Source organism: Anarrhichthys ocellatus, unplaced genomic scaffold (assembly GCF_004355925.1).
Source record: "Anarrhichthys ocellatus isolate YVR2014 unplaced genomic scaffold, GSC_Weel_1.0 scaffold25, whole genome shotgun sequence".
In the NCBI taxonomy this organism is placed as follows: domain Eukaryota; kingdom Metazoa; phylum Chordata; class Actinopteri; order Perciformes; family Anarhichadidae; genus Anarrhichthys; species Anarrhichthys ocellatus.
This window is the reverse complement of record NW_022280055.1, coordinates 316,232-342,541: the sequence shown is the minus strand read 5'-3', so window position 1 is coordinate 342,541 and position 26,310 is coordinate 316,232. Positions and strand designations below refer to the sequence as shown.

Sequence of the window (26,310 nt, the reverse complement as noted above, 5' to 3'; positions counted from 1 at the left end):
TCCAAGACTTCTTGATCTATGAAAATGATTAGGACATAGAGCGCACCACTCCAGTCTGACCACAAGATGGCGCTAGCATTCAGTCCCTCCACAGTGCGTTTATGTGGAAGTTCCTCAACAGCGGTTTGATTGATTTTAACTGACGTTGATATCATCTTGCAGCTCAGAAATCAAATGTGATTAACACTTTTGAGGCACAAATATCCGTAATGAGTTGGTCTATATTTATTTTCTTTCTCTATTGTAGCTCCAACTCCCTTCTAAAGTGTCCGAGCATCTGATTAAAGTTACTGGAGAACAGAAATCACTGGAAAAAATGACACTTGAGCCAAAATAGCAGACCGTTGAGGTCGGCTCCGCAGCCACTGACTCTCTCTCTCTCTCTCTCTCTCTCTCTCTCTCTCTCTCTCTCTCTCAGATCAATGGCATGCTGCTGCTTTGTAAACTCAGGAGACGTCAAGAAGCAAGGCGGTGCTACACTTGAGCAGAGAGGGTTCATATCCCACACGGCAGCACATATATACACTCCTCAACCAGGGGTGAAGCTCTGCCTGCACCACAGTCCCTCCTTCAACACACTGGCAGGAGTTTGCAGCGCTCAGCAGCATGGAAGTAACCAAAGGAGAGGACCCCTCGGCTGAACAGGCTGCGTCTTTGTTTGGGCCACCAGAGCTGGAGAGTCAAAGGACTAACGCTGAACGGGGAAAGAAGAGGAATAACCACTGTAAAATCATCACTGGGGTACGTTCAATGAAGCTACAACCTCCATGTCTGACCACCTAACTCTTCTCTAACTCTACACTACAAACAATAATTGAAAGCCACATGTTGTCACTTTCACACTCTTACAGTAAAATATCACAGCTTATTTGATTTTTTTTTTAAAAAGAGCTTTTATGTCACAAATTGTGTCTTGCTGCACCTTTTTACTTTATTATCAAAAACAACTTCAATAAAGTGCGTCTGTGTTGTGCTCAATACGCTTTATCTAGTCATCTAAGTGATATTTGTATCTTTAAAAGGCGTTATAGTGTTACTGTAGGACCATAAAATGTGTCTATAAACTAGAAATGTGTCCATAAACTCAAGTAGATTCTGAGTTCACAGTGGTTGTTAGAGCTGGAACGATTAGCCGATCAACAACTAAAAATAACGTCAGCAACTATTTTGATAGTTGATTAATTGTTTCAGTCATTTTTCCATCAAAAATATTGAAAAAGTGCAAAACATTTAATATTAACCAGTTTCTTTAAGTAGAGAATGTGATGCTTTTCTTAGTCAAATATGATTGTAAACTTCAAATCTTTGTGTTTTGGACTTGGTTATAAACGAGATATTTGAAGATGTTGATGTGGTTTGGATGGGAAGCTTTTACACATTTTCTTTTTTTACATTTTATAGACAAAATTAATCATTGATCACCAGGAATCAAAAACACACAGTCTCAGGTCTACATTTGCTGCCAGTGTGAATGTGCAAACCAAATGTTTTCACTCCAGTGCAAAGAGACAGAGGTCAGAAGTGTCTCGACAGGTGGAGAAGATCCACATGTATTATTATTCAACAGGAAAGGACCTTTACAGTACTGATCGTGATCCAAAAGACTAAAGTTTAAGCTGACAGTTTGAGAGCAATGCAATAGTTCACTATTTTAGGGATTTAGAGGGGTGTCAGGGGAGGGAACAGTGAATGGAGAGGTGTTGTTTTTTAATTGAAGAAGTTTTAGAGCTGCAACTAGAGGTTATTTACATTACCAACTAATCTGCTCAAATCTGCAAATACTGCTTCTGAAAGTCAGTATTCTCACTCGCTGTCTCTATCTAGCTTATGGAGGAGAATCTGCTTGGAAAGTAGAATGACTTATTTTGTTTGTATTCCCCTGGATGTTATTCTTATTACAGAGGAAAAGACTCCGAGACAATAGCAGCCTTCATTGTCCACAGCTCCTTGACACATTGAGACAAAGCACAAATACTCTACAGAGAAACTAAATCTGGGATACATTTGAGGCTTTACATGGAGACTAAAACCATAATAAAAATGTTATTATATGTACCAGACGCTGCCTTTATTTGGCTGTGGTCAGGGCTATATCAGAAAAAACATGTTATTTTACAGTAAAAGAATGATAAAAAAGGATTGATCAGCTGATAGTTAACACACCTTTTTAAACTATTTACTAGTAAACTCTACCTAAAACCACAGGCACTAGTATTTCCAGCTGCTTGGTACTGATGAAATACACATGTGGCAAAGTCTAGACGATAATATACTCTTTCCTGTCATACATCAGCCCCTGTACAGCTGTTTGTAATTGTGATACTGGTTCTTGATGTAATGCAGTGTTGTTTAAGATCTTGGCACTAAGGATAGAAAGCACGGCTATTTTTACTCAAACATTAGGACTACTCATTCGTTTTTCAGACTCGTCGGAGACAGTTTTTATGCTTTTTTCCGTCTTGTGGACTTTGTTGTGCTGTCGCAGTTTCATGTGGACTCCCAACAGTCTAATCATGTCTTTACTGTATAGACAAAACTCAAGGTATCAGACAAGTAGGTTTCTACCAGACAGACTGTTTACTTTCACAACCCACGGAAACCACGTCTTTCCCAAGAGTCTTGTCCAATCCAGGCCTCTCTCTTTCTAGCTCTCCCTCTACATCTTTAGGTGGAGAAAGTAAGTGCACAAACCCAGACTGCACGCACACATAGCCGCATATTTTCATACCCATCTAGGAATTCTTGTGTATGTGAATTATACTAAATGGATTACTCATGAGTGATGGTTCCCACAATCCTGCTTTTAAGACTGACTGCTACAGATCTGAGAATGATTAAATTAAAGGGCATGAATGAGTACAGCATGTATAATCTATTGTTCAATCAGAGGGTTGTATTTGTCTTAAAACAAGGAAAAATAAGCCACAACATAACTTGTTCCCTGTGTATATCAACGCTGGTTTAACATCCTCCTACAAGTGAGTGTCTGTTGGATTTATGCGTCTTATTTAGCTTTATTTTAAGTCTTAGTTTTGGAAACGGAACAAAGATAAAGTTGTCGGCATTGGATAAAAAGGATTTATACTCTACATTTTAAGTGAAAACATATATTTCAACACTGGTGAAAAGATAAGGACAGAAAAGGTAAATAAGCTTTACAATACATAAACTTTAATTTGGGCTGGGCAATAAATTCAGAATGATAATTTAGCATCTTTCAGTGGTATTTTATCATGATGAAATCATGTATCGAGATATTGTGATGCACAATTGCGTTGTCTGATTGATAATAACAAGTATACATACTAACTCAAAATTTCTTGGAAAATCAGATGAAAGTCAGTATTTGTGTGCATGCAAACATAGGTAGTGTATCATGGAAACATTTATTTATTTATACAAAGAATAGACATAATGCAATATTGTTGTGTAGAGAGAGAGGGGAGGAGGATGTCCTGTGATGAGGAAGCAATTACAGTTCCACTTTTAGTAGCTGCTTCTGGTCGGGCCCCAGTAAGTGGTGCCAGGATAAAGCTGAGGGGTCACAAGATGGTTAGATTGATTAAACACTTTTTGAAAATACTGCTTACAAACTCCACACTAATTAAACAACCATGTACTGTAAACCGCTGCAGGCCTGGTGTAGGTGTCAGGGGGCTTCAAAGTAAGCAGCCGCTGAACACCCACTTCTCTAAATAAACAGACTTCTTTGAAACGCAAAGAAGTCTCAAATTACAAACCCTTCGCCCCCAGTGAGCAGCCATCTCTCGGCCGATATGAGTCGAGCATTTGATAGAAAGCAGCTAAACTTACTTCCTTCTTTCACTTTTCAATTACTGATTACATTTGGACCGTTGTAGATGGTGTACGGGGGAAGCCGGGAATGCTTAGGTTACACTGGGCAGTGTTAAAGAAATAAACAACAGTCCCTCCCTCGCTCAGGGCTGCAAGACCCTCATTCCATCTTGAATAAAGATGAACTCTCACCGAAAAAACAAGTACAAAAATGAATGAATCAAATATTGGACAAATAAAGTTAATAATACTAAAAGTATTGTTAGCAGCTCTGTGAGCCACAGTGCTTTGAGCTAAACGCTAACATCAGCATGCTAAGATGCTCACAATGACAATGCTAACATGCAGATGTTTAGCGGGTAATGCTTCCCATGGTCAGCATCTCAGATTAGCATGTTAGCATTAGTAAAGCCCAGTAAAGTACATCTGAGGATTATGGGAATTACATTAGTTTGTAGGTATTTCGTCATAAACCAAAATATTGGACTACATTTTGACAAGTCGGTAGATCTCAGAAGCATGAATGTCTGAATCCAATTTCTCGCCAGTCCATACATAGTTCTTGAGACATTTCACTACAAAACACGATTGTATTCTCATCGTGGTGCTAGAGGAAAAGTCAGAGGATCACCAAAGTTTGTAGGATTCATCCTGTGGGGAACATGCATTTTCACACTGAATTTTATGGCAAATCATCCAACAGCTGTTGAGATTTCAGTCTGGACCAAAGTGGTGGACCAAACAACAAGCATTGTCCATCCCTAGACAACAATGCGAGGATGGATATAAAAAAAACAGTTGGAGCACACTTACTGTTGTTGTTTATCAAAAATGTGCTGATTTATGGCTTCTGTCAGGGAGCCAGAAGTCGGTTGCAGCACGTTTATATTATGGTCACAAGGCATGTCGCTGACACTAGAGTGTGTCTAGAGTGCCAGTAGAATAAACCGTTTCCAACACAGTACAGTATCATGCAAAATATCATGTTGAAATCCAAAGAATTAAATCGAAACATCTTTGGTTATGTTTGTTGATATTTCAGCTACATGTTATTTATGAACTTTAAGAACTTCAACAAACATCCTGACATTTGTTCTCTGGATTGAAGGTTCTGCTGCTGTGCTTACTGGTGGTCATTCTGGCTGTGGTGCTGTCACGGAGAAAGAGCAGTGATGGAAAAGGTAAGCACTGTCTTCATTTCACAGCTGGAGCATGTTTTTGATTCCGTTTTGAAAATGAATGGTTTAGCAAATGTTAGTTAGTCTAACTTAAGGAATGCAATCAACCCATTCTTTAAACTTCAAGAATACACAATATGAGTTGTAGTTATTAAGATGTTTTACAGTTCTGTGTTCGGCGCCCCCCCCCCTTGTGGTGTTTTTAAGGCCAGTTTGACACACAGCAGTGACCCTATTATGAATGTGTGTCACACACATTTCGTTGTATTTAATTCTTGATTGTTGGTGATGTTGTTGTGGAGCACTCTGCTGTTAAATGTCTTCCTGTTGAATTAAAAATAAATTAAACTAACTAATTGATCTGATCAGTGGACAGTAGAAAGCACTTTCCATAAGGCTTATATCTTATTTTTTACAAGACAAAAAAACTGCCAATAAAATTATTGAAAAGATAATAATTTATACAAATATGGGCTTTAATTTGTAAAATCTGTGCAGTGCTGCTCCAAGAAATGCGAACAAACTGTTGAGCCCCCATTCTCAAATATTGCCGTTCTTACAGATAAGATTTCATACCCAAATCTCAAAACGTTGACTTAAATACCACTGATACCATATAATAATTTCTGACTTCACTCTACAACACAGAGAGTGATGAAGATACTTTGGCTGCAACAAGAGAGGCAGACAGGAATAACGTGACTCAGGTTACATTGTGGAGCACTTATTCAGTAAAGGCTGGTGAAGATGCAAGGCGTAGCTTGTCCCGTCACTGTGAGCCAGAGGTGATACAGAGGCGAATGTACTGAAACTGCATATAATTTGTTCACAGGATGTGTTTCTATCAGGGTGGTGCAATCCAAGTTTTGCCACTGTTGCAAAACGCGTCATAAACACACATTTAAGCGAGACAGGAATGTTCACCCGACGTTGGCATGTCTTCTGCAGCTATAGATTCCCTCTGGTTATACGTGGGCAGCGGTGCAGTATACTCTGTTGCAAACCGCTTTGCCGAAACACGCCTCTTCCATTCTGGGGAGCAGCGGTGGTTACTGTGGGCAACTGCCGCCAGCCCTGGGCGGGGTGTGCCCTCTGCTGTGGCAGTCCTCTTTAACTTATATTTCCCACCCAGCTGACATGAAAGCCATTTGGGAAGAATAAATCTTGACTCTGCCCTCACCCAGACTCTTATTTTGCCATTTTCCACATATATGCAGCTTTGTTGGAACATCTACATCTTTCGTAACGCTGCTTTCTTGGTAAGGCCTTTGGACGCAGATTAAAAGAAATGAAAATAACCCAGGACTCTACTTCTTCCTAGAGGCTCACAGTATGAAATGCTGAGAGTGGGTTTTCCCGTGGATTACAGACCACAGCAACTTGTGTCCTGAGACGGAGCATCCCTGTGTTCGGTCCAAACCACACTGCTGGCCTCGAGAGGCAGCGAGGAGGGGCTTTCTCACCGACACGCTAAGACTCCCTCTGTCATTTGTCCAGTTAGCAGCAGACTTGACAGACTGTTTTGGGAGGGCAGTTGCTGTAAAGGTGAAAGAGGTGGTCCAAAGCTTCCTGCTAACAGGAATCTTACTGTGGGAATGACCTTGAGCAAGACATAGTTTGTTTCCAAATGCTCCGGAGAAAATAATACAGGATACATTCCATTTGTATATTATGCCTGTGTTACAAGTGCTTGACAAATACTTGAAGATTTACTTTAAAATCACACTTTATTTTAACACCAAAATGAGAAACACGAGTCTTATTTATGTGACTCTTGAACCAGAGACATCATCCTCTGTTTACATCCCAGATTTAGTGTTTGTTTTTCCTGAATACGTTTTAATATAGCGAGCTGTCGACTGTGTAAGCTGTTCACTCTTCACCCACGTTGTTATCTCACGAGGAGGAGGAGAGAGATTAAATGTATAATTTAAACCTCGTTCTTTGGAAATGTAATCAGAGGCGTTGTCTGGTGAAATCCAAACACACGATATTGCTCTGAAAGCTCCTCACACAGCTAATGATCAGGTGTTATATACGATAGGTTGGGTCAGCTAATCACCTCGAGTCACACATTTATCATCACATTTATGTAACCGTTATATCATTCAGGTTTTACAGGAAGAGAGAAGAGATGTCACCCGACTCTGCAGGCTGACGCAGTTAACGCCTAGCTAGTGAACAGAGTGGAGTATTTGGCAGCTAGAGAGCCAGATGTGTTCTCGGTGGAGAGCTAAAAGAAGAGTAAATATTGGATTTACATTTGTAATGTCAGAAACATGACTCCAGATGAATGCTAATGTTGTTGTGTCTGCTGGATGTGTAAATTTGTGCGACTGCTTGCAGGTTTAAAAAAATCTGTACATGTTGTAGGTGCTGTAGTTTTCTCAGATTATGTAAATGAAATGAGTCAAAGATAGTGAGGTCTCTTGTTTCACATGAATGTTTGGCCTCAGTTGATATAAATATGATGTGGTCACTAGCTAAATGATCACACCTCTATTAAGAAAAGCTGTTTTACAATCCCCTCCAGCACAAAATCTGATGCAATAATGTTGTGGTCAAGTGTGTAGTCTTTGTTCGTGGAGTCTGTCTGTGTTGTTATCCATTCATGATCTTACGCAACATACGCATGTGGTTCGCAGAGCTTGGCATATGCTGTTAATGTAAAAACTTGTTTTCGCTCTTATTCTTATGTAGTTTCTTAACTCTTTTGCTGTTTTGTTTTAAGTCTGTTTTTTGAAACTTTTATGCTGCCGTCTTGGCCATGACTCCCTTGCAAAAGACATTTTGAATCTCAATGGGAAAATGTCCTGGTAAAATAAAGGTTAAAACAAAACAACCTCAAGATAGATAGTTTTTAGGGGGTTATAAGATTTCTCGGCTCAGTCCTAACGCACTTTTTCTTCCAACAGTCTGGTTCTTTAGTCTTTTTTAAGTCTGGTCTCTCAGTATTGTGTTACTCTATAATAATGTGCCTCTTTTTACTGACTGAACACTCCTCTTTTCCAGCTGAAGGTGAGCTCTGGCTGCAGGCAGCAGATGAGGGAATTCAACAGCCACAGTGTCCACCTGGGTAATACAATACTCTTGTTCTGCTGGTCTACTGTGAGAACTGACGTGGTTTTAATAGAAAACAACACCTCAAATCTCAGCTGGCCTAGTTTGGATTACAGCAGCTTCTCTCCTCCTCTGTGCAATATCTCCCAGCATGTTTTGGTGCTGAGAATGAAGCTTTTCATCTGTAACTCCCACAGTTTTCCTGAGTTGAGCCCGTTGTTCCCAGTAGGCAGTTCTTAGTGGAAATTAAAATGTGACCACAGAGAAAAATAGAAAGGCTTTTCTGTCACTGTCTGTCTTTTAGCAGTGACCCAAACACATGATTCTTTTTTTTAATGACGGTGGAAAAAAAAGAAAGTAACAGTTTTTTATGGAAACCAGGCTAATGACTCTGAGTAATCAGGCATGTGTTAGTGAGTGTATGTGCGTGCGTGCGTATGAGTGTGTGGTCACATGTTTGTGTGTTTCTGCTTTGGTAAGGGAGTAACCCCAGACAGACTCATTATACTACAGTATATGGAAAAGAAAACCTGTGGCTCCATCAAAGCTATTTTTGGGTTTGAAAGTATCTTTAAACAAATGAATGTTGTCTGTATGTTTATCTCAAAGGCACTCATTGTCTTGGGTTTGTCTATGTTGTTTCTGTTGGTAAACCACACTTTTATTTTATGAAAACTTAACATGCAAAGAGGAAGCTCTTCTCAAAACTGCTGATTGAACATGTTTTCAATGTTCAATCAGCAGTTTCAACATGTTAATTTTTTTAATTATTGTGTAATATTATAGTATTAATAATTAATTTGTAAAATCTTTAATTAATTCCTGATTTCATGGTCCAATTAGATATACATTATTGGAATGGTTTATTATCATTTACATGACACATGCTGTCCTACAGTTTTTTTTATGTTGGTGACAGCATGTGTCACATGACACATCATTTAACGACATCCTGCATTACTTGACACGATCTGATACTTCTGGTTGATATTTAATACCTCCTAGCCCTATGTAGCTGCAATATTTTGTTATCTGTATAATAATCACACGTTTTAAAGCATTAACCTGTAACTCCTGCAGATAATTAAGTTACTGTAGTGCTCCCAATATAAGGGCGATGCCTTGCTTTGGGGAACAACAAACGTCTCTTAGTCACATTTCTCTTCCTGTTCTCCTCCTCTGTGTGTTTGTGTGGTCTGTGAGGTCACTTTTTTTCCTCTTGCCTGTCCAGTCAAAGACCTGCTTTGTACTCTCTACACAGACCTACTGTACAACACCACTGCTACACTCCTGGTGCCAAAGATATCCGTGTCTCCTGCTGAGTAATTATTCCGTTTCCCATTCACAAAAGCACCTCAGTGTCCACTTAAAGCATCTTTCTTCCTCTCGGTCTTCCCACACAGTTTCTCCAGGCCTCCTCTCATCCTGGTGTCCTTGGACGGTTTCAGGGCGGAGTACCTGAAAGATCACAGCAGCCACCTTCCTGTCATCAACAAGTTACGTAAGTCACCGACATTGTTGACTCCACAGCTCTTCGTGGTTTACTAAGCATCCCGGTGTGACTGAACTTTACTGTGTTGCAGGAAATGACGGAACAACGACGCCATACATGAGGCCTGTTTATCCCACAAAGACCTTTCCCAACCACTACAGCATCGTGACTGTGAGTCTTTTCTGCTCAGGTCACTGGGTCAGGGGTTGATTTATTGGACGTGTTGTTTTGTCTGACTTGTTTTGTCAGCGGTGGAGGAAAAACTCATAAAAGTCCTGCTTTCAAAACAGAAGAATGCAGCAATATTCACCTCCAGTTAAGGGTTAAAGAGTACTCACTTTACAGGCTCCTGTCACCTATATATACTATATGAACATAAATATATGAATATTTACTGAATTGTATTGACTGTTTCTAAATGCTCACCAGCTGTTTCAAGGGTGGCTTCATCCGCAGGTGCCTTCCCTGTCTGCATTCATTTTCACAGGGTCACAGGATAAATCTGGGGAGTCGTGAGATGATTAATAGGAAACGAAAGAAGAAAAAACAAAGTTCTGCTACACAAATTTATATTCATTTCAAGGAATTGTTTTGTGAAATATTTGATAATTTCATCTCTTTTGCCCTTGGTCAATTATTTCAACAAACAATAAGAAGTTTAGAGAGAAAATGTCTCTTTGGTGGGAGATGTTAAATACTTTGTACAATGGAAATCATTGTAGTGGTTCTCAACCTATGGGGCCAGGCCCACATCAAAGAGTCTGAAGGGTTGTAAAATAATTGATTGGGCTGGAACGATGAAAAACACATTTGTATTCATTGTATTCTATCATCTCTGTTTTTGAGTTTTACATCCTAACAGTTATTTTAACAAAACCATCTGAGAAATTTAGAGGAGAAATGTCTCTTTGGTGGTTTTACTAGCATCTCATACATTTGATATCTAAAACATAAAAAGAAATTCCCGCCGCTAATAGAAACTGCTTACCTTGACTTGTTTTTTTTCTACAGGGTCTTTATCCTGAATCTCATGGGATTGTGGACAACAAGATGTACGATGTGACCCAAAACGCTTTCTTCAGCTTGAGATCTGAAGAGAAAAATAACCCAAAATGGTACCAAGGACAGCCAGTAAGTGCAACCTTGATATTGTGTGCAAAGGTGGAAATTCACTGTTCTGTGAATATTGGTCCCAAAACTAACTTAATATCCACCCCCATAGGGGAATTAAGTTTCCATTGATCAGGGCCACAGCAGGGCAGTTGATGGTGATTCTGAGCCAGACAGTATTTTCTGTAACATATAGAAGTTAACACGACCTGATTTAGTGGTCAACCTGACACGAATCAGGAGAAGGCACTTACCTTGTGTAAGAAATATGAAGCACTGTGCTCAGATCTTTATAGCTGAGACTCCGCTCCCCCAGGTGCAGTAATGAGTATCTTGATATAATTATGGATTCTGCTGGGGCAAAATGACAGCTTGTTTAGACGCTGTGTGGTTCCCGTTTCAATGGGAGGTCTGTTAAATCTCATTCCTCAACTGTGTGACAGGCCGCTCCTCTAGAAAATACTCCATGCAGCAGCCATATGACTTTCCAAAAGTGAAGGAGAAATAAATGAGTGATGACTCCTGGAATTAATTCATTCATAATGAACCAATTCAACTAAGTGCATCTGCCAAAGCATGTTTACAAGTCTGCTCCGTAAAGAAAACACTTCTACCTGCAGATCAGTCTCATAGGTATTGATTTAACATCAACATATGCAGTTAGATTTTCATCAGTCTTGGTTGGGCTGTGAGGGATTACACTTTTATCCTAATGGACTAAACATGAGATGTACTGAGATGAACAAATGAGGTAATAGTCTGTATACGTTTTAGTCTCACTGAATTATTCATGAACCCAGATGACACTCATCTCCCCTTATTTTCCTCTCCTTTTTTTCATCTCTTCTCTTTCCTTTTCCCCTTTCCGTCTGCTTTCATCTCCTCTCCTCATCTACTCTCCTTTCCTTTCATAACCTCTTCTTTCTACTCATCTCTTCTCCTTTTCTTTCCTTTTCCTTTCTTCCCTTCCGTCTCCTTTCTATTGTTTTCCTCTTCTTTTAACTCCTCTCCTCTCTTTCCTCTCCTCTTCTCCTCTCCTCCTCTCCTCTCCTCCCCTCCCCTCTTCTCAGCTCTGGATCACTGCCATGCGTCAGAAACTAAAAGCAGGAACCTTCTTCTGGCCTGGCTCAGATGTAAGAATCAATGGCACTTTCCCAGACTTATACAAGTCGTATGACAGGTAAGAGCGATGCCATTTTGTTCAAAATTTCGGACAATTCTAAATTCATGACAAGAATATTAATGGCATACCGTAGTGGTGTTTTAATGTGTTCATAGATAATGTGGTTTTTTTTGTGAACAGGAGCATTACTTTTGAGCAGAGAGTGTCGACGCTATTTGAATGGCTCAGTTTACCTCAGGGAGAAAGGTATCACAATGTTCTCCATCATCATTAAAACATATTATGTTGTGAGTCGCCATCAAAACCCACTGAACATCTCACTTAACTGTTACCTTCGTAATTTTAGACCTGACTTCTACACTTTGTACCTGGAGGAACCTGACTCATCAGGACATCGTTATGGACCAGCGAGCAGCCAGGTTAGTCTGTCGCTAAACATTAAACCTGCAACTATAAGCTGGTTGTTGATTACCTTAAAGAACAACAGACGAGACGGAACAAGTACATATATGAGGTTCATTCTTTATCTTTGGAAACAATAGCAGGACAAAATCAAGGTTGTGAACCATGCTGACGAAGCCATTTTAGTCCATTGAATCTGATAATTATTTATTTGCTGAATCAAGTTGTTCTTGAGATGTTTTCACGATGGACTTCCCTGAATATTGTTCACCTGCCGGAGTGACGCGTGAAATCTGTGAAAGCTTTAAATGCTCTTGTGCCTTCAGGTCCTTCAGGCCTTGGAAAATGTGGACAAGATTGTGGGCATGCTGATGGATGGCCTGACACAGAGAGACCTGCACCACTGTGTCAACATCATCATCATATCAGACCACGGTGAGATAACCACACAGCTGTGATACAGTTTATAGTGCAATTTTACAATTGGTTAATTACAATTTGGTCAAAAAGTTGACCAGACAATCATTAATACAGAAGTGAAGTCCGTCTTTCAGGTAAAATTCCATAAATTCTTTAAAATGTACAATGATAATTTTTTTTACAAACTCAAGCAATTCAGAGGAAGTCGTATTTCCCGTCCCTTGTGTTTCATTTAAAGCTGTGCATTTGCTTCCACACAAACTCAGGTCATCTCTCCTAAATACCTGTGGTTACACAGTAGTAAGATGTAGCATCGTTTTAAAGCCTGTGTGCCAGTGAGGCGGACTTTAGAGACTTAGTGTCTTCTTCAAATGTTTGACTTGGTTGAGTGACTGCACCTGGTACATGAGAAAACTACAGTTCCATGTTAGCGAGAAATCTGATGAAAAATGAGTGTTATCTGGGAGTAAACTGGTGAAAACTGTTCTCAGTGGTATGTTGGCAGGATATTGTGTGACGAGAAGTGTCTCTGGACATCTGGAGACCATATGTTTACTGGGCAGGAATCAATGTGGTTTAGGGGCGACGCCCAGTTATCTTCACCAAAGACATAATTTCCAAGAGAAGATATGCATTTTGTTGTGATGTCCTAGTTATTAGTTTGCAGCAAGCCATCAAGGACAAGAAACAAGAAGGAGTCATCAGTGTTCACATATCACACAAATAAAATACATTTTAAAGGCTGTTAAACCGGGAAACTGACAAAGTAACTGCATTTCTTACTCGATCAACCTTTATGTCCCGACAGAGAAAGAACATTCAAGTTGAACAACAGCAGCAAAAACAAAAGAAATCATACACATACAGTAGAGTCATAGATTTTGGTGCTCAAACTTCACATATTTCATGCAATCATAGCTAGATTTGTCAAGTCTTTACAAATTAAAACACAAATCTTCACCATATATAAGAATAAAAAAACTGAGGACAAATTTATTCATTTTTTACAGGCATGGAGGAGGCTTCATGTGAAAAGGCAGCATATGTGTCAACCTACTTGAACAAAACTGATGGCTTTGCTGTCATCCAAGGCGCGGCTCCTCGCATCCGACCAAGTCGCCTCCCAGAGGATTTCTTTTCCTGTGAGTTCCTGTTGATAGCACCCAACTTCCCCTTCTTCCCAGCTTTGCAGCATCGCTCAGTGTCAGTTTGTCTGTAACCAGTGTGGCTGACCTTGTCCCTGTGTTTTACCCCTCAGTTGACTATGAGGGTCTGATGAAGAACCTGTCGGTATGCGAAGTATTCCAAATTTGACTTTTGTGTTGATAAGAACAATGAAAAATGATCTGCTTGCTTGACCTCTCGTCAAACAATCCCATTCTTCCTGTGCTGTGTGTTGATTCTCCTCTGCTGTGTCTATTCTGAAGTGCAGGACCGATGACCAGCCAATGAGGCCGTACCTCAAAGAAAATCTCCCCAAAAGGATGCACTTTGCTAACAACAAACGCATAGAGAGAGGACACCTCTATATGAAGAATGGGTGGCAGGGTGCGCTGTAAGTCACCAATCAGTCCATAGATTTCACTGTGTAAGGTCAATAAACTTTGTCAAGAATGGAATAAAGAAGCTGAAAAGAGGACAACTTTTGAAAAGCATGTGGTGTTGGGGAGTAAACATTGAATCAGTCAAACTCCTTTGAAGTTTGTTAGTTTGAGCTTTTTGACCTTATACAAATGCATTTTATCACGTGACTTAAAGTCCCTCACTTAAGTGACACCAGCTGATATAAAGATTCTGCCAAAACACACTTATATGTCTCTTCAAACCAACACGGAAAAGGGAGTAACTGTAGTTTCTCCAAAATCTCAACAATGTGCCATGCAGACCGAGGTAGGTCTCTGTTTGACCCGACTCAGCTTTGGCCCAAACACGGGATGCTGGAAGAAATCAGGCCATGTCCGGTTTCCCGACATGGCTGAGGACTTGGAATGAATGACGCCACAGAATGTACTTGCCAAATTCTGCCTGCTGATGCTCTCATTATTGAAAAATGAAAAAAGCAATATGCAGTTGTACAAGTACAAAAGAAAAAGCCACACAAACATCTCCAAACAACCCTTGTGCATATTCACCTACATGCAGCCTGGAGAAGCACTTCCAGCCTTGAGTCAGCTCCATTCACTGAAGAAGAACATTAGAAGTGGTTGAAAACTCAAAAGCCTGTGGACCTTTGAGCTTATATGATTTTACACACATTTACTTTTCCTCTGTTCCTTCAAAAATACATAAAAAACATTCTCCAAACTGCTATCTGTAGCATAAAAATAGCCAAAAGGGCTGATCCAGCTGATTTTTTTATTATTTTCATAGCAGAAAATGCAACGACTCTGTCACTACCTTGGGCAAGGAGGGCCTGCAAGAAAAGAAAGCTTTCTAACTGACAGTCAGGGAGAACATTTTAATTAGCCCCTTTTGTTTTATGGTTGCCAAACTCTGTGACGTAAAAAGCATTTGAGAATTTAAAGTGCAGCAGGGATGCAAAACTACCTTTACCGTACATTTAATTTAATGTCAATCTTAAAATGTAAAGACAAAGCTAGAAAACAAATGACCTACGACTGTATTCCTTTAGCTTGGTAAAAGACTAAAATACAAAGTTTAAATAATATAAATATAAAGCCGTGGTGCTTGTCATCACATCTCACAGAGTTAACATGGAATGGACAGTACAAAGTAAGATCAGCTTTAGTTTATATGCAGTGGAATTTACCAGAGTATGTTCACGAACGTAAATGTCTGCTGATGGGGGGGGGAAAGAGTTTCCTTTGGCCACACAGAAGTTGAAGCATTTACAGTAATTAGTGTTTGCCATCATTTATAATGAATGAGGGACAGTATGTTGAAGAAGAGTTGTACAACTCGTTTGATGGAGAGCAACCATGTAATCATGGAAAATTGTTTCAAGCTGAAGAATTCGGTCCACTTTAATACAGTTTCAGTGCGATATGGCTCGCTCTTTAGCTTATATACACTCGTCTGACCATGAAATTGAAATTGAATATGAGATGAAAACACATGCCAAGAACCATCAGTGTTTTTGTAGCTTCCACCCTTCATTTCTCACTGACTTTGTGTTTATTTGAACTCCTCAGATAAAATGTTTCTATTCTATTCCGACAGTAATCGACAGGAACTCAAGTACTGCACCGGTGGATTCCACGGCTCAGATAACCTTTTCCCCAACATGCAGGTCAGAGGAAGGACAGAACTGTGTGTGCATCCGTCATGATACATGTTTATCACGATATCCTGTATCCTGAGAAATAAGGGAGTCTGGAAGGCCCAAACTTCCAGAACTTTTTAACATGTAGAATGTTTTAGAGCTTGAACTGGCCTTCAGAAAACAGACAAGTGTTTCTGCTTCAGTTACATTTGGTCCACTGTTGTCACACGATTTAGGAGTTAATGTTGAGTCTAAATAAAAGATACATCTCTGTATCTGCTGTTTTATTTTTGTGAATGACACCAAAATAAATACGCAAGACAAACCCAAAAATACTGTGGAGCTCTAAAGCTCTACTCAAGTACAGTAACTACAGTTGTTTTGAGAAGTTGCTCTCCACCTTCACATTCTCTGCTGTGGATACAGTTGGTTTAATTGTGAAATGCGTTTGTGTCTGCCCATCTTCATGTTAGTCATCACAAGACGTGAGTGTATGTTTCCGTCCGCGTATTTCCTCTGGACTTTGACCTGGTTAAATTAGCTGACAAGGTGCTGACTTCTCTGAGAAACAGATCTGTGTGTTTATAAAAAATATCTACACACAGCAAAGAAAAGTGTGCTGAAAATAGAGTTTAGTCACCTGCAAATATCCCCAAACCCACCCAGCCAACATGTTTCCTAGAAGACTGTTCAGGGTTGTGTGTAAGGTCATTTTACTGCTTTAGTTCATGTCAAATATTAACATGTGTTTGACAGTGTTATTTACAGAAAGAGTTTAAATTAAGCTTCCCTTTGCGGTCCCAACGGTTTTGTTTGGATAGTTCACTGTACTCTCCCATTTTCAAATGTCTCCAAGTAAATGCATACATGTCAATATGTTAACGTGTATCTACTTTTTCCAGGCGATCTTCATCGGCTACGGTCCAGGATTGAAAGCAAACACTGTTGTGCCTCCTTTTGAAAACATTGAAATATATAACCTCGTGTGTGGTAAGGGAACTCTACTTTATCCTCATTTCCTGTAGCTTCTTCTTTAGTCTTTTATTTTAGTATTTGAAGGAATACTTTGACGATGTGAATGAAAATGGGTTCTATATTTACCAACGAGTTTCCCCTTTACAGACATGCCCACTTTATGATAATCCCACACATTTTGCAAACAGTTTAAATGTGTATTTTTTTTCCGCCTACTCTAAAAATTGTGTATTTTAATATTACTGCATATTGGGTTCCCTAAACAGTCTTGGAATTGCATAACTTGGGTATAACTAAGACTCTTCTGAGTAGAATGAGCTAGTCCCCATAGCAGCCATTTCACATAGTGAGACCATTTTTAAAAAACTTGACGTTTTAACTTGACCTGTTTAAAATGACCTGTTGTGACCTCAAGGATAATCCAAGGGACTTTTTTTTAGGTATATTGACAAACATTGTGTTTCTGAGCAGTGAATTGCTTGCCATCCAATTGCTGAAAAATGCAATTCTTGCAGAAATCTCCAAACACAGTTCAGAAAATTAAACAGGTGCACTTCCCCTCCACCGACTTTCCGTGAGAGAAGCAGGAAATAAAGAGCGGCCACATCAACCAGATTTCTTAAAAAAAAGAGGAACTGACACAATCAGATGTAGATCCAGGGTTTAACCCAGGTGTTTAAACCAAACAGTAACACACAAAACATGTACGACATGGACAAACTATATTTGCTCACAGCTACAGTTAAGTAGGGTACGTATTAAGGTCAAAGTAAGCACAGAAGCTCTCCAAAATCTAGTAGTTAATATGTTAGCAACAGACAGATGATGTTCATTGTACACATTTTCTCTTCCAAGTAATTTGTTCAGATAATATGATTATGTATGTCTTACAAAAAGGGACAAAAAGCCCGATATATATACATTCAATGGACATTTGTTACTGTCTGGTAGCACTCTATATGATATGAAGAAACCTTTTATGAAGGCCACTTTCTTCCTTTGTTTCGCTTAAATATAGTAGTTTGAAATCTGTGTGATCCCTCATGTCACTGGTGTATCTCTACTGTATGATTATATCATTAAATATTATTTTAAATTGGCCGAATTTTGAAAAGGATGTCAAAAATATTGCTGACATGCTGTGTTACGTGTGTGTGATCAAAATTAACAGTTTTTCCTCTCTTTCTCTTCTAGATCTTCTCGGTATTCGTCCCGCTCCAAACAACGGCACTCATGGCAGTCTGAACCACCTTCTGAAGAATCCCGTCCACCTGCCATTCCACCCAGCGCAGCTCTCCCATGACACCCCCTGTGAGGCCAGTGACCCAGTCCCTGCAAACGATCTGAATTGCACCTGTACATCCCAGAACAAGGCAGCGGTATGTGCCAACAAGTTATTGAGGTCACGGCAGTGCTTGTCTGTTAGCTTAGTCCACTACTTTGATCCCGACTGAACTATCTCAAAAACTATTGGATGTATTACCATGAAATGTGATGAAGATATTGATGTTCCCAGAGGATAAATGCCACTTAGTTTTCACTTATCTGGTGTAAATGTCTCAACTTCTATCAGTAGAGATACAGAAATACACACATTCATTATCCCCTCAGGATGAATGTAAAGTGCTTTAACAGTTCAAAATCTTTAATACTAAATACCTACAAAGCTAATGGCATTGCCATCGGCCTCAGCTGGGTTTTGTGTTGTGTTTTACTTCGCAAAAGTTAGCACGCTAACATGCTGAACAAAGATGTTGAACATGTTAAACATTTGAATGACCACAATCTTTATTCAAGATGGGATAAAGGTTTTGCATTGCTGTGCAAAGGTGGCCTTTTATTTATTTATGTTAGCATGTAGCTCAAAGCACAGTGTATCCACCATGTATAGCCTCACAGAGTCCGCTAACATGGCTGTGGACTCTCGTTTCGTAACATTTTTGGTGTTGCAGTTAATGTTTCCCTCTCCGTGTGCTTGAGCCCGTTCAAATATATATAGATATTTTAAAACGTCACAGGCTTTATACACTGAATGGTGAAAGTGTCGTTTTTAATGTATTTACCACAAGCATACTGACAATAATTTATTTTTAGGAGACCAATATGAACAGGGATCTCGTGACAACTAATACCAGTGAGTATTGTTTTGTTTTTCCTTTAATTTTTTGTCAGAAAACTTCGTGTGATGTTTATCCATTTTCCCTTTTTAGGTGTCAAAGCCACTTTACGTCGCCTCCACCAACCCTTTGGTACCCCTCGAGTCGTCCAACCAGGCGCCACCTTTTGTCTCCTCCACCAATCCAACTACCTCAGCGGATACAGCAAAGACCGCCTCATGCCCCTGTGGGTGTCGTACACCATCCAGCCTCTGGTGAGTCCCCTGTTTGGATCCTGTACAGATGAGTGGTTCCGGCTGTATTTCATCTGTGGTTGATGCATGGCAGGAGATTGTTTTTGAGTTTCTGAATCCCTTCTCTAAGCAGCTGTTACTCATCTTCTGCGCTCATGTTGTCTCAAACACTTCTTGTCTTTCTCATTATGCGGTTGAGGTTTAGTGTAAATCATGACTTCAGGCAGAGTGATACATTCCCGGGAGAGTTTACACTGTTGTACTATTCTGTCTGAATGATGGAGCTAGTGAGGATTTGTTTTCATTCAGGCTTTAGCCAAACATAGTTCAAGTTGAATATGGTTGTACTTTATTCTCTGTGTTCATGTTGTCTTGAAAGAATCATGGTTTGGATTGGGTTTTTTTTATCTGTATTTTGCTCAACCCACTTGTACACCCACGGAAAACTTCAATTTCACAGTTTGTCAAAGTTAACAACTCCATATGACGCTAGCTTCAAGCTAATTTACCCACTAGAAAATCAATTAATCATTGAAAAGCGTGAGGCCATGCTACATTTCTATTCCCGCACATATAGGATGTTGTAATATATGCACGGCTTTTTATGCTTTATATTTCTGCCTGTAATCAGACACAATGCTGATCACAGATTCTCCTTATATTTTCACATACGTTTCCAATAACGAGCTATATAAACTGTTATACTGTTATAGATTTATTCAACATTGATTTTGAATTGTATGCTCGCCTGTAAACAAATGTTTCATTTTTAGCCATGCTAGCAGCTTGACTGTATGAATGTTAATATTTCTCCACCACTTCGGTCCAGAGTGAAATGTGACAACAATTGGATGGATTGCCATTATTATTTTTTTTACGGCCATTCCTGATCCTCAGAGCATGAATCCTAATGCATTCGGTGAACATATGACCTTTCATTTAGCACTATCAATTGGTCAAAACTCTCAATCCGTCCAGTATTTTGGTATATGACCAAATACCTGCAAAACTAATGGCATTCCTACCAGTGTCAGCTATAGGCTACCTTGTGTTTCCTGCTAATTAGTAAATGTTAGTGTGTTAACATGCTAAATTAAGATGGTGAACATGGTAAATATATACTTTCATTGCAAGCTGTTAGCACGCTGATGTTAGCATTTAGCAAATGGAACAGCTGACTTGCTATTTGCTGAGTTTCTTTACGTTACTTTAGCAGTTAATTGAAATATGAGGTAATTAACTATCGGTTTACAAAGTGAACAGTCTTACTGCTTTACCTATAATGAGCAGCAAGTTGTATCGTCCTTACCTGGAAACCTCTTGGAAATGATGAGCCCTAAAATAAAGAAAATTCAACATTTTCTTCTATGACAGGAGAGGGCAGTGAGCTGAGATTATCTTTAGAAAGCTCTGCAAACAGAAACAGTGCAGTGTCCTCGCTGACACTGACAAAGCAAAACCAAGCCAAGTGATCTTGTGTAACATGCAAGTGTCCCGCTCCAAACTGCCAACCACTGACTGAACCCCTCTCTCAGACCAGAGTCCGACCCCTGAGCCCAGAATTGGAGGAGTGTGTTCGTGCTGACGTACGCATCCCACCGGCCACCAGCCAGCTGTGTCTGCGCTACAGAAACAACTCCACTCTGTCCTTCGGCCTGCTGCATCCCCCCAGTGAGTGTGTGTGTGTGCGTGTGTGTTTGCGTGTGTGTGTGTGTGTGTGTGTGTGTGTGTGTGTGAGTGTGTGTGTGTGTGTGTGTGTGTGTGTGTGTGTGAGTATGTAAGTAGTGGAGGGGGTCATAGAACGCCATCCCCAGTCGTGTGTTGAATTCAAGTTGACGTGTTTCTGAGCCACATTCTCATGTAAAAATGCACCCATGCTTTTTGTCTGCTACAGTAAAGAGTGTCCCATCCCCCCCTTATTGCGACACTGTAGATTCACTGTATTTTGAATGAAATTCAGATAGTCAGGTAGCTCCATAAAGGGAAGTGACTGACTGAAAGAGAGAAGTAAAAGCTCTGAAACAGCTGTGAGAAAGTTGGTCTTACCAAATTAGACATTTTATTTCCCTCATGGCTCTGATTTGTGCAGTTAAATGAAGTTTGAGCTGTGACTTGCTTAATCGATAAGTCGGTTGGCCGGGAATTATTGTGATGTGAAGTTTTACATATTTAGAGAAAAGGAATAAAAAAATTGATTGAACAAAATTAGGCAGATTAATGCATCATGAAAAGCTGTAAATGACTTTACCTCTTTGTATTTATCTCCACATGTGAAGTATCTGTCTCAGCCAGTTAGTTCTTTATTACTTCTTTTCACTGTGTATGTCAGACTTTTACAACATACAGTTAACATTTTAATTCCAGACCTAAATTGCAAACACATACAATTTTACTTCTCTTCTCATTTTCTCTCTTTAGATCTGAGTGCCAACGGACCCGAGACAGACTCTCTAATCACGAGCAACATGGCCCCAATGTTCCCTGCATTTAAAGGTGAGTCACTCTTCCAAATATCTGCTCCTGGTTTTCTAGCTGCACCCAAAGCTGTAGGTGGGAATTATGCTGATGCACGAGTTAAATATTGAATTCGAGAGACGTCAGAAGGGTTCATTTGCCAACTGAATGGGAGCGTTTGAGCTGAATGAGAGCTGAACAATTAAACTAACTAGTGAAGTGAAGAAATACTCTGGATCACAACCAGACATCATGTCAGGCTCTGTTTTGTGTACTCTTGTTTTCCAAGTGCAGGTATTGTAGTTTGTCCGTTCTCGTGAGCCATTTTTATTGCTCAATATTATACTTTTTCTTAAAAACATGCTATACTTTTGGTTCTTAAATACACAGAACAGGAGTCCAAAGATCTAAGCACTGTGATTATATGGGACTAGTGTACTTTAATTTAGTCAAGCTCTTTATCTAAAGCACAATCAAAAGGTTTTGCTAGAGGAACATTTCAAGAGTTTATCCTCGTGCCATCTGACTCCAGGCACTGAAGCTTTCTTCACAATAAGATTCACTTCTTAAGGTCTGACTCACCAGATTGTGCAAACAGTAGATGGGAGTACACATGAAATCGTTCTTTGTGTTGAAATGATCAATGTTATTTGGTAACTTGAGGATTGTGTTGGGTGATTAATGTATTGAAAAGTTGAGTGTTTCAGACAACACAGCTCTGGTTGGGTTTCCACTGGGACCACCCACACTATCAATGGAAACTCTCTCTCACTAGTATGAGATCCTTTTGGAAGGAAACCCCCGTCCATGTATGTTTGAGGCCTCTATATGAATCGGCGAACAGATGCTGCCCCCTGGTGGCACATCACTGTGCCCACACTGTGTGAACCTCTATGGATGAGTTCTGATTAACAGTTATATCTTGTTCATCAGTTGTCTGGTAACTTTGAAGAACTAAAAGGGTCTTGTGTGTACTTTTCTTAACCACAGCTGTTTGGATCCATGTCCATGATGTCCTTCTTCCAAAATATTCACAACAGCTGAACGGAGTTAACGTCATGAGTGGGCCGATATTTGATGAAGACTATGATGGAAACGTTGATGCGCTCAAAGCAATCTCAAGGTAAGTCAGCGGCATATACTTCAGGCAATCGATTAGGGCTGAATCCAACAATTAGTTGCAATTAATCTGCCTATTTTCTTGATTCTTTTTTGTCAGTGTCTTTTATTTTATAAAAAAGTCAGAAAAAGTGAAAAAGACGCCCAATTTTATCTTCCCAGAGCCCAAAGTGAAATTTTGAAATAACTTTTTTTGTCCGACTAACAGCCCAAAACCCACATTTATTCAGTTTGCCGTCATAAATAAAATGCTTTTGAAGGGGTTTAACTTAACCGGCAGGTAATTTGTTTGAGACCTGGAGTTGTGACCCTGTCGTCCGTAAATGAGGTCATATACATTAAGCTCACATCGTGAGTTAAAACGAGAGCTTTCTATAAAGGAGGCAGCAGTTTTTAAAAAAACCTGAGATCTCTTGTTTCTCCAGGAATGAAGCTCCCATCCCGACACATTTCTTCGTGATCCTGACCAGCTGTGGGAACTCGACCTTCGGCCCTGTTGACTGCGAGGGTCCCCTGCAGGCCAAGTCCTTCATCCTGCCCCACAGACCCGACCACACTGAGAGCTGTGCTGTGAGTTACACCACTGAGTCCTCTCCTACGCATTTCTCCACACCTACCTCTGTAGAAACCTGCTGATAGATCCTACAGTGGAAAAAAACAACAACGAATTAATACGTTTTCTTTGTTCCACTTTTCTCTCTTATTTTTCCCTTTTTTCGACTTTTCCCCTCAGAACGGGTCAGACGTGACGTGGGTGGAAGATTGGCTGCAGTTTCACACAGCACGAGTCCGAGACATCGAGCTCCTGGCAGGACTCAGCTTCTACCACGACAGGTTATCAGTGGAAGAGACGCTACAGCTCAAGACGTTGCTGCAGACTGCGTGAAATCTCAGACATTATCAAATGGAAGCCATATTGGTCTGCACCACAGGCCTCAGTCCACATGGACACAGTTAACGGTTGCCTCACTTGTTTCCTGTGTCCAAACCAAATTGAGCACAACATTAAGTTCCATCTGGGTTTTTTGTGATATGTCCGATTCCCCCAAAAGTGTATAATTAGTCAATGTGTGATAGCTGTATATTTGTTTTTTATGGATGATTTTGTAGCTTTAGAGCTCTGCAGCACTGAACCAAAGACGGCGTCACATCTGCTGAGTGGCTCCAAAGTATTTCCTCGGATGGGAACAAAATAAAAGGGAAAATAATTATTGATGAAAGACGCATCTATTTATACGACAATTGCTTTTATTGGCATGGGCACATTAAGAAACACATGACAATCTGGAAACAGTTGTGTCTGCTGGCACACATCTGGACAGCTGCCAGCAGCAGCCTCAAAAGCACCAGAGAATTTAAGAAATAGGTTTTTCAATACAAAAAGAAGCCTGCCAGATGTCATTGTATGTTTATGGTTGTTATTTTTGTATTTTCTTTATACGTCACCAATGTTGTTTTTAGTATTTTGTGAATGTTTGGTTCGGTTAATGCCATTTTGGAGATAATTATACAGTTTTGAGTGTCTGTAGACTGTATGCGTGGATGGATAATAAGACAGATTTGCCCCTGGGTGCTGACAAATGACAAGCCTCTCACCTCTCCTACATAGGAGCGATACACCCAGACTGAAAGAGACTAAATTACTGCAAAACAGTGTGGTTCGTTTTAAGGTTGAGTTGTGTAATTCTGTGCTTGTTTTCACTTTAAAGTTCTTTCACGCCTTTTTTTTACTTTTTTTTTGTCTCATTGTAGCCATTTATGTCTTTTTTTTGGTCATTTAGCATCTCTTCATGGTCATTTTGCTTCTAATGAAATTCTGCAGGTGAAGCTGCAGAACTGTCAGGTGCAGCTGTTGGTTGAACAACCGCTGCTGAACTTCAGTATTTAGTTGATGCTGGAGATGAGGAGAGCTGTCTGTGCCCAGTATCAGTAATCAATTATTCAGCCATGAGTGTTTGTGTGGGTGTGTGTTCTGGGATCAACGCAATTTCTGTTCAGTCTTTTTTTCTTTGCGCTTAACAGCGACTGTCTTGAAATTAAGGTTGGCAGGTAGTTTGAGGAAAATAAGAAAAGTTCAACAGATTTTGTCACCTCAATCATGTATTCCAGTATTCAGAAATGGCAACTATACGGTCAGATGCACAATTTCATATAAAAACTTTTCTCCACTGACCTCGTGACTTGTATTCTTTATTCCTTACCCATTACACAAAGAGATCAGGGCTGCACAGAAACGCTTTCTGCATAAAGTATCCAACAAAATGTGAGAAATAACCAACCAGCAGGTTCTCTGTTGGCCCTCCCCAGATTGCAGCTGTATAGTGAACTCAAAAAGGAAGGAAAGCGAGCTCTAGATTGGTTTCCTCTGTGTATAAAATCTGCTACTTCCTCGGGCTGACCACTCCGGTAGTGCAGCGTGCCTGAAGGTAAGAGATCGTGCAGCTTTCTGCTCTGCACCACTTTTGACTCTGACCTAGTTCTCATGTCACAAACTTGAGATTACTTTCCTTTTGAGGTTCCTTTTTGTTTTTGCTGTAGTCAAAGCGATGTCCCAGTTAAGATTTAGCAAACAAAGTGGTAGTGTTGAGCAAATGTTTTGTAATGGCAGCTCACAGTTAGGTTATCGTCAATGGAAAAATCCACAGTGACAGTTGCTGTAATGAGTAAACTCAGTCTAAACGCAGCGTTTCAGTGGAAGTCCCTCTCCTCTGTGCAGTTTATCATTGTTACTCATCTCCTGGTGTTGTGCTGACTGTGTGAGGTGTATCGACGTTCTGCATTGTTTTGCCACATGTTGACTGAGGCATTTACATCTGGATGTGTTCAGTAACTTCATTTGTTTCATGTGTAATCTGTGGATGTTTGAGCGTTGCGTGCGTCTCTCAGCACAGTGAAAATTAAACAAAGTTTCCATTTTTGTCAAAAGTTTCCTTTTAACTCCAACTTTGCTCTGCTTATTTTTAGCTGACGTGACATTTCTGTGATGAGCTGTTGAGAAATACTTGAGAACCCGTTATGTGGTTTTAAAAGAACACAGATGTCAAAACCATGACTTACAAATTCCTGCAAGGTATTTTGACACTTCCAGCTCACAGCAGTGGTTTGTGCGACCTCATCAGGTTTTGGAAGAGCAGGTCATTTTCTCTAAAAATAAAGGAACCTCAGCCCTAGTGGTGGGCGTGCATGACCATGACAGTCATTGGGTTTATCTGTGGTGATGAGTATGGTTGTGAGCGCAGACATGCTGCCAGAGCTGACATGAGCTATGCAGTCGTTTGCACAGGTCTTCCAGGAAGCTGCAGCCTGGGTGGGAAACGCATCAGAGACCCTGTGACTGGTTTGGTCTTTATCGCGGCTTTCAGACTTCGTATTTGGCTCCCAGTGTCATCAGTCAGGTGTACTTTACTGTCACTGCTGTGATGGGCAGATACGGGCTCCCACCCTCTCTTCTCGGATGCTAAATCACTGTGACCACTGAACCTTTTGCATACACATGCGTGTGTGAAATGACTCGCACTGACGTGACGATGATCATTTTCTATACAAGTAAAAGCCTCTTATCAAACCGTCAAACTGAGAGCTATTGTTACTTCGAATGAGGAATACAAT

At 40.1% G+C, this 26,310-nt stretch overlaps 1 protein-coding gene across 1 annotated transcript; it reads left to right on the top strand.

Annotated features, from left to right (window-relative positions):
• The first annotated feature begins 460 nt into the window (after positions 1-460).
• Positions 461-24,934, top strand: enpp1 (ectonucleotide pyrophosphatase/phosphodiesterase 1). The gene is made up of 23 exons (XM_031861636.1): positions 461-741; positions 4,904-4,976; positions 7,986-8,049; positions 9,437-9,534; positions 9,617-9,696; positions 10,537-10,656; positions 11,706-11,815; positions 11,939-12,004; positions 12,105-12,177; positions 12,487-12,595; positions 13,591-13,722; positions 13,839-13,870; positions 14,008-14,135; positions 15,761-15,830; positions 16,706-16,793; positions 17,973-18,157; positions 18,873-18,912; positions 18,989-19,149; positions 20,664-20,799; positions 21,547-21,621; positions 22,573-22,705; positions 23,127-23,271; positions 23,435-24,934. The coding sequence occupies exons 1-23, from the start codon at positions 607-609 to the stop codon at positions 23,585-23,587; spliced, it is 2,406 nt and encodes an 801-aa protein (XP_031717496.1). The 5' UTR covers positions 461-606; the 3' UTR covers positions 23,588-24,934.
• Positions 24,935-26,310: the final 1,376 nt, after the last annotated feature.

Bases quoted from the DNA above. Each gene is read 5' to 3' on its own strand.
- enpp1 (XM_031861636.1), top strand. From the start codon at position 607: ATGGAAGTAACCAAAGGAGAGGACCCCTCGGCTGAACAGGCTGCGTCT. The intron at 9,697-10,536 runs GTGAGTCTTTTC...TTTTTTCTACAG, and splicing joins ACCACTACAGCATCGTGACT to GGTCTTTATCCTGAATCTCA. The intron at 15,831-16,705 runs GTCAGAGGAAGG...TACTTTTTCCAG, and splicing joins ACCTTTTCCCCAACATGCAG to GCGATCTTCATCGGCTACGG.